Source organism: Sycon ciliatum, chromosome 1 (assembly GCF_964019385.1).
Source record: "Sycon ciliatum chromosome 1, ocSycCili1.1, whole genome shotgun sequence".
Lineage (NCBI taxonomy): Eukaryota > Metazoa > Porifera > Calcarea > Leucosolenida > Sycettidae > Sycon > Sycon ciliatum.
Window position 1 is genome coordinate 43,646,902 of NC_088643.1, and position 8,391 is coordinate 43,655,292.

An 8,391-nucleotide genomic window follows, 5' to 3' on the forward strand; every position below is an offset into this window, starting at 1 on the left:
GTTGAAAAGCAGGAACCAGAGTTGTTTTATGATTATGGCACAGCACAAACAAACACGTTTCCTATTTTCTCCATACCGTGATTGTTGCCAATGCAGATATCCGCATCCGCATAACGCCGGAAGCTGAGCAAAAGCAAGTTGGTGAGTCTATCCAGTTCCAGTGTATAGTGGAGGGCATATCTGAGACACCAACGTGGCGGCGCCGTAACTCTTCCAGGCAGTTTCCATCGGGCCGCTTCCTGTCGCTGCAGAACCTGCAGTCTTCAGACAGTGATCAGTACTACTGCCAGGTGTCATCGGGCCTAAGAGCCACGGCAACACTCACTGTGGTCCTGTCAGAGAATGAAGGCATGTGCATTGCAAACGATGGACGCAGCATGGACTTTGGCGAGTACCGCTACGTCAATGGCACCGAGACAGTCCGCGAGGCCAGAATCAGCCCAGCTGCGGACTTCATCTTCCTGGTGGACGAGTCTGGGTCCATGGTAGAGGAGCATGCTTGGCTGGAAAGAATCAGTGCTGGATTGGACCAGGCCCTACAGGCCGAAGGAATTGGAACAAGCATTCCCAACCAGTTCTGCTTGATTGGATTTGCACACCCGCCTTCTGAGACCGGACGATCTCTTCCCATGCCTAATGGCGAGGTGATGGGAAACGCTATGCAGTTTGACGAGGCCAGAAAGGCACTGGCCATAGACGGTCGACGTGAGGACATGTACGCTGCCATGAACCTTGGTTTTGAGCAGTGTCAGCTGCGGCCTGGCATGGCATGTCAAGTCATTGGTGTAACCGACGAAGGCCGTAACACTCTGGTCAACGACAACTTTCAGTCAATGCTCGCCAAGCTGCAAAGCCGCCAATGCGTGCTCAATGTGGGTGTCAATGAGCAAATGCAAGCCGAGACTGAATCTGGCTCCATCACAGCACTCGGTGTTAGCAGTAACAATGATAGCGCTATTGAAACACCCGGTGGAAATTTCGAACTCATCCGTGGCAAAGGCAGGGCCAGAGCAATCAGCGGCCATGGAAACACTGATGAGATGTATGTACAGCTTGCGTTCGCCACTGGCGGTGCCGCATGGGACCTGAATGAACTGCGCAAAGGCGGCAACACTGCGCTGGCATTCACCAGGGCCTTCATTGACTTGAAGGTGCGGGAGATCAGCAAACAAGTCTGCCAGCTCTGCGAGTGCACAGGTGGTCCACTGCCTGTGTGTGATGCAGGATGCTTGGGTAAGAATGATGTTGCGTCTGTCTCGATGTTTGCTCTCTCCTTGAAAAAGACAGTAATTTTGGTGTTGCATAAGCTCTGTGATTGTTCTTGGTGACAGAATGTTTTGGTTATTGGAGGAGTTGAATCTCAGGAACAGGAGTATAATGGCTCAAAAAGTTTGTCTGGTCACAGAGCCTCCATTGCCGTATTCCACTGGCCGTTAAGAGTTCAATCTCCCCGTTTACTTCTGAAGTACTTAGTTTAAGTATTGCTCAAGTCTGTGGACAGCAACTTAGTTTAAGTATTGTGTGGATATGTGCTCCATGCATCTGTCGATAACCTCCAGCAAGTGCATTCTGTCTGAAGCAAGTTTCTCCTCTTCCAAAAGAGACTTCTTCAGAAGTAAAAGGTCATTCCAGAAGCTGTGCCTACCCTTATGGTCACTCGGCGACCTCTGGGCTTCTTGATGTCTGTTGCTAGTAAATGTTGTCGTTGCATTATTTTCTCTCGTTGTTGTTGTTACATGTTTAGGTGAACCTCCGGGTGTAGCTGTCAGCGGTCCAACTTCAGTTCCTTATGGTCAGGATGTTGAACTTGTCTGCATACCAACAGCTGGTCGACCTCTCCCGGACCTAGAGTACAAGCCTGGTGTTAATGAAGTCGGACTACCCCCTAACTCAGTTTCAACGCCGCAAGGAGATAGCCTGCTCTTGCAGGTCACGAATCTCAGGGAGAAGTTCTGCATCGACTGCGTCGGAACAAACTTGGAGGGAGAGATCTCTGAAAATCACTGTGTGGATGTCATTCGTAAGTACCGGCTACTCACAGCATGGCAGAAAGTATGACGGTAGTTTGACGGCTACAGTATAACAGAAAACCCACTAGTTTAAAAACGAATCACTGTTTTTTACTACTTTTTTAACGCAGTGGTGATTACTCAAGTCATCTTTTAGTACTCCAATACATGTACTTTGTGAGTGACCTGAGACTTACCATGGCACTTCACATCCTAGTTACCGGTGTGCAAAGTTTGTAATTTGCTGGTGAAACCTCTATCAATCGTCTCAAAGTATGTACGGTTTCAGTGGCACAGTACACCCTCCTGTCCCTACTTGGATTGATTCTTTTTACGATAACTCGACACTAGCCGCTATGCACTGCATCGGTATGCTAGTACAAGTAAGAAAAACTAGCATACCCAAATCCTACCTGCACTGGCGAGTGTACAACACATTTCGCCATACCTATAGTTTAAAATAAACCCATACCTACAGCACACTTTTGAATTAGTTTGAGCGGTGGCACCTGGGATACGTCTTGCTAATGCAGCGACAATGTGTGGATGCACGATAATAATGGTACCGTGTGATGTTTTAATATCGCAATAAGCAGGAAGAGCTGAAGTGACATTGGATTACTGTATTAAATGATGCACTGCGCTCAACGTGACACTACGACAATGAAATCGTGACTTCAGCACATGGTTCAGAATATCTACCTGAGTCTGTGTATATCTCGACCTGAAGTATTTAAATGCTGTAATTTCACAAATTTTCGGCGTACTTTTATTTTCGGTACTTTCGGTGCATCTGTTTCATCCCATAAATTTCAACACACCGAACAAACACTAACACACGTAATCCAATAGGGAACTGCTGCTCTGTACCTAAATTTTCTGTTCACCTAACCTGACCTTTCGCCCTCATACCGAAAATATTGAGCACCGAAAATTTCTGAAATTAGAGTATTCGGCGAGGAGACAACAATTTTAATATCATTGCCGTAGTGTCGCGTTGAACGTAGTGCATTGTTTAGTAAAGTAATCCAATGTCACTTCAGCTCGTCCTCCTTATTGCGATACTCTCCTTGCCGAACATGACTGTGATGTTTGATTGACTTTTTCTGTTTGTTCTATGCATGTGCGTTCACCTGTTCAACCATGCAGCGATCCCACCAGAGGTGGATCTGAGAGGTGACAACAATGGGCCAGTCACCCATGGAGACCCACTGACTCTCAGGTGTATACCAGTGAGCGGACAGCCAGCTCCCTCGTTGCAGCTTGTGCCATCTAGAGGATACCGACTACCTGCAAATGCAGTGACCAGACAGGAGGGTAACACTCTTGTTTTGGACATTCCAAGTCTGACGGAAGACATTTGCTTTGACTGCATTGGAACGAGCTCTGCAGGACGTGACGTAGATTCAGAGTGCGTCACCGTCCGAGGTAAACATTTTCATCATGTGTACTATCATAAGTAGTAACAGCACTCGCAGCACTAGTGTAATCAGCTGAGTGAAATGTGTGTGGCTCTTGTTACCTTGGCTGGCAGTTGTAGTTCTAGTTAACCTCAAGTTGCATCGATGAGGCCTCCCATTGGTCAAAACAGTCGACTGTCTCTGGCTTTCATTACTCACTGCTCATTCATGTTGTGTGTGCTTTGCTGACATTGATCTGGCTGCAGGTGTTCCACCGGAGGTTGACTTGACTGGCACCAATAATGGCCGTCCTGTCACATATGACACTGATGTTATCCTGCAGTGCGTGGCAACGGCAGGAATTCCGCAACCTGATCTGGAGGTTAGACCATCAACTGGCTTCCAGCTTCCTTCAGGTACCACGACAACTAGGCGTGGCAACATGGTCGAAGTGACCCTGAACAATTTGCGGGAGGATGTCTGCTTTGACTGCATCGGGCTCAACTCTGTTGGTCGTGATGTGGATGTGTTGTGTCTGGATGTTCTAGGTAAGTGGCTGGCTGTAAGATGCCTGGATACATTTCAATCCTTTCAAGTCCAGTCCCAAGGGCTTGGTGCAGCCACTATCACACGAATGGCATTGGCAAATGAAAGGTTATGTCATGACTGCCGATCTACGGAATAGCTCCAACGTAATAAATTAGACCAGATGAACACTATAAGTAGTGGTGAGACGAATGTACTGAATGTTCGAATATTCGTTTGGTTTGTGATATTCAAACAAATAGTTATTGTGGTGAATATTAGTAATGTCACTGAACAGTGAATACCAAGTGCTTGTCGAATAAGCATTGAGTTTCAGACACCACCTTCCCATTCCAGCGAATCATGTATAATGTATGTGTTTACTCGCATGTGCTTGTAAACCCGTATCCGAGATAATATAAGTTGCGTATGGTCTGCTGCTCAATATTGCTCACAGGCGAACCACCAGCTGTTGACTTGACCGGATCCAATAATGGTCAGCCAGTGAATGAAGGCTCTCCTGTCAGCCTGACCTGCATTCCTACTGCTGGAGCACCAAGCCCACGCCTGGAGGTATTGCCCGCACCGGGATATGCTCTACCGCCCGGAACTCGCAGCAGGTTAAGCGGTGAACGGCTCATCATTGATGTGCCCAGCATCGACCGGTACACATGCTTTGACTGCATCGGCACCAACAGTGCCGGATCTGGCAGCGACCGAGAGTGCATCTCTGTGCTTGGTAAGGAACGATGGCTATGTGCAGCTATACAGCAGTACTTGAGTCTGTCAATTCACTGTCTATCCTAATTGAACGGCAATCTGGCAAACGCACCTGAGATCTGCTGTTGTGACGTGCAATTTCATCTTGAACTCTTTAGTTTACTTTGGAAATGTGCAACAGGATGGCTGTGCAGTTAGTGCTCTCTAGTTTGAAAAAGAAATTTAGCGAGTGAAGAATTGAACTGGCATTGGGAGTGCCAGGCAAGCCAGAGGTACTATCAAGTCCACCTCCCCCAGCGGATGATGGGGGGGGGGGGGGGGTGTAGCCTTGCAAATATTTCTGTCTTACTATTTTGAGACATTTTTGGCATGAACGATACTTATGCCACTTTTCGAGTGTGTGTATGGTAGCTCTGCAAGTATATTTCTGTCTTTATAAATTGTTTGGTTGTGTTCAGCAACGTGCCCACATCCAAGTGGTGTGGACAGTGTCTACCATGGCGGTACCGTGCGCAACTACACACAACGTCCCGGATCAGAGGAGGTCATCACACCCGGATCAGCAGTCGTGGCATTCGTCATTGACGAGTCTGGATCCATGCGTCAAGAACACAGATGGTTGGAGCAGCTGCCGGAGACGATGGAGAGGAATCTGCGCGCCAACAACATTGGGACCAGGAGGCCAAACCAGTACGGTTTGATTGGCTTTGGTCATGCGGAGCGTAACGACCCGGCACGTGAACGCGGTGTAGTGCTACAGGATTGTGGTACGGCAGGACAGGTGCAGAACGCAGTCAGAACACGGCTGTATCAAGATGGTCGACTTGAGGATGGTTACTCTGCCGTGGGGGTTGCACTCAGTGACTTGTCATGCATCTCTAACCTGCCCACACGCCGACGACAAGGTGAGAGGGTCGCCTGTCAAGTCATCTTGGTCACTGATGAAGGAAGAGACACGCTAACACAGTGGCGATATGACTCACTCCGAAGAGAGCTGGGACTGTATGACTGTGCACTCAATGTTGCCGTGTGGGAGCGTTTCCAGGGACGCAAAGATTCCAACGAAGCATACCGCCCTGCTCTTGGTGTGGCTCACAATAACCAAGCAGTTCTTGCGCTGCCTGGTGACCGCTACGAGATTGTTCCTGATGGTGAAGCGATCGCCATCACCGGAGCAGAAAATACTCACGAGTCATATGTCAAGTTGGCCTTTGAAACAAGTGGCGCCGCCTGGGACTTGGAGTTCCTGCGTTCCGATCTCTACCGTAACTCCTTCACAGATGGGTTCATCAAGGTGAAGGTTCAGGAGATCATCAGAGCTATTATCGGAGAGTGCTTCAACTGTGTCTGTGATAATGGCACTTGGCAATGTTCAGAAGTTGGAGGAGTAGTGGGTGAATTCACCTGCTTAAATGGAAGAAGTAAGTAATTGATGTCTATCCAAACCGCATTAAGTAGTCGGCTTTGTGTTAACTTCACTGTGCTGGTAACTCACTCAACGGTTGCAGCCAAATTGTCACTAGCTGGGAGTTCCCCTCACATTGAGCCTTCCCACCGAGCCCTTTGCTCCAGAATGGGAATGTAACAATACCCGTACGCTCCTGGCTCCGAAAAACCCATTTTCACGTCTATGTTACCGTTTTATCCGCTATACTAGCCGCTCCGGTGTACCCCGCCCCCCCCCCCTCCCGTTTGGACATATAGTGTCCTATTCCAGGTTTTATTCATTTGTGCTGAAATGTATTTTGCAGTATAAGCGTCTGTGCAAATTTCAGGTCTCGTTTAGAATCACAAGTGTGTTCAGTAACTTACAGTCTTCTCATGCGAGAGCATGGGCTTGACTAAATCCAAGCAGTGGTACCATTGTGTTGTTGAACATTACTAATGTCTTTCTCTCCTTGTTTCCTTTGCAGCGAGTGGCGGACAGGAGCCCGCACTGACACTGCCGTGCTGTGTGAACTCAAGACTCGTCACTGAGGGGCCCATTGCATGGTCGAAACTTGGCCATCCGGACTTTGAGCGCAGTGGCTTGGCGTTAGCGTTGGGACCCGAGGACACCGGTATATACGTTTGCAGAAGTCCACTTGGAAATGGCCTATCGGTGGTCAAGTCTGAAGGAGGGCAACTGAAGGCACAAACGCCAAGCGGCCAAGATCAAGTCTGCACTCTGTAATCCTTGCTGGACCATGCCCTCTAGCGCTCTCTCACACACACTTCTGATTAGCGCTATTGGAATTCTCACACTGCAATTCACACGCCCTATCAATCGCTTTAGTCAGGATCACCATTACTTCAAGCCCGGTGAGTTATTGCCACTGGCTTTTTAGGACAGGTTTCAGTAAGTACACTTCTGTCTGTCTCTCGTTTTCTCTATCTTTCACTCCCACCATATCCTGTGTCGATTCTCACATGGTGGGTGGAAATTTCTTACTGTTTCATTGTCAGCACACATGAGTCTACAATGTACAAGCACGAGGCATCCCGATGACCTTTCAAGTCCTTACTTTCTGAGCGGCTCACCAGTCGGTGTATGCTTCAGTACATAAATAGTGCATGATCATTGAATCGTTTTTGGCCAGTCACAGTAACAACACCCATGGTGAATGACATTGTTTTTTCCTTCTCTGCTTTTGCTTTGCACCAGACTAACACTAGTAACAGTAACACCGCTTGCTGTTGTCACAGTACTGTTTTTCAGTTGTACCAAGACATTTATGCATAACATATGCCAATGGTCCTGCAGCATATAGACATAGATAATATTGTAGGCCAACAAGGAAATCACGGTGAAGATATGATATGACTGTGTGCTACAAAGATTGTGCAGTGCCTGGCTTCGATTTTGATTCTCCAAGGTTTTTCCATGGCCGGTGTGTGTATGTGTGTGTGTGTGCGTGTTTGTGTGTGTGTGCGTGTGTGTGGGTGTGTGTGTGGGTGTGCCACATTGCCCCCCCCCCCCCCCACACACACACTCGTTTCTACATGTGTAGGGTCCCAAGACCTCACAGGTGGGGTGGTGTACAGTCTGGGTGATGTCCCAGGCTGTCCACCACTTCTAAGTAGATGTGCAAGTAGTTAAGTGCTGGTGGGGCTAATAAAATAAAAAATAATAATAATTATCCTGGAGAGCACTATATAAGTGGTGCTCTTCAGGCACAATCTTCCTCAGCCTACTCAAGCTCAACTGATGAGGGGTGAATTCCCCGAAACACTGTGTATTGAGCAGGGAGTGGTGCTTTCTTGCAGGTTTGCCGAGTCGAAGGTTCGATGGACTTCTCGTGTGCTCTGGATGGCAGTCGTGAGTCAGTCAAGTGTCAAGTAAAGTCGGCGGAATAGCGCGAGCTCCGGTGTGGGGAGCAAACCTTTCTTACAAATCATCGCCGAAGTCGCAACCACTACTTCGTAATAATAATCCCAAGCAATCTAACCCTAAAGTCTAGAATAGATGTGCTCCTTGTGGGTTAGTCATCATGATCGTTATCATCACTCGTTAAAGTGTTGCACTACACTCTATAGATCAGGGAGTCGTGTACACCCAGATTTATACGACTCCCTGCTGCAGATAACACAATAATATTGCACTCCTGGAGAGCAATAAGGTTTGTATAACGTCATCGGCGCACTTGTGTAAACACTTGTGCTTATGGCAATAAGCTCTCCAAGACTGCGATACCATGCTTAATTATAGCGCTAACGCAATAGCGCTAGCTCAGCGATGAACTAGTATTATGAATCCT

At 47.9% G+C, this 8,391-nt stretch overlaps 1 protein-coding gene across 1 annotated transcript in view; it reads left to right on the plus strand.

Moving 5' to 3' along the window:
• LOC135827537 (uncharacterized) overlaps positions 1-7,452 on the plus strand; it is a 29,586-nt gene extending 22,134 nt beyond the window's left edge. The window contains exons 21-27 of the mRNA XM_065340020.1: positions 97-1,233; positions 1,745-2,020; positions 3,159-3,437; positions 3,676-3,957; positions 4,392-4,673; positions 5,113-6,075; positions 6,568-7,452. Of these exons, the coding sequence (XP_065196092.1) occupies positions 97-1,233; positions 1,745-2,020; positions 3,159-3,437; positions 3,676-3,957; positions 4,392-4,673; positions 5,113-6,075; positions 6,568-6,827 (3,479 nt within the window). The 3' untranslated portion in view covers positions 6,828-7,452. The remainder of the gene's footprint in view (positions 1-96; positions 1,234-1,744; positions 2,021-3,158; positions 3,438-3,675; positions 3,958-4,391; positions 4,674-5,112; positions 6,076-6,567) is intronic.
• Positions 7,453-8,391: the final 939 nt, after the last annotated feature.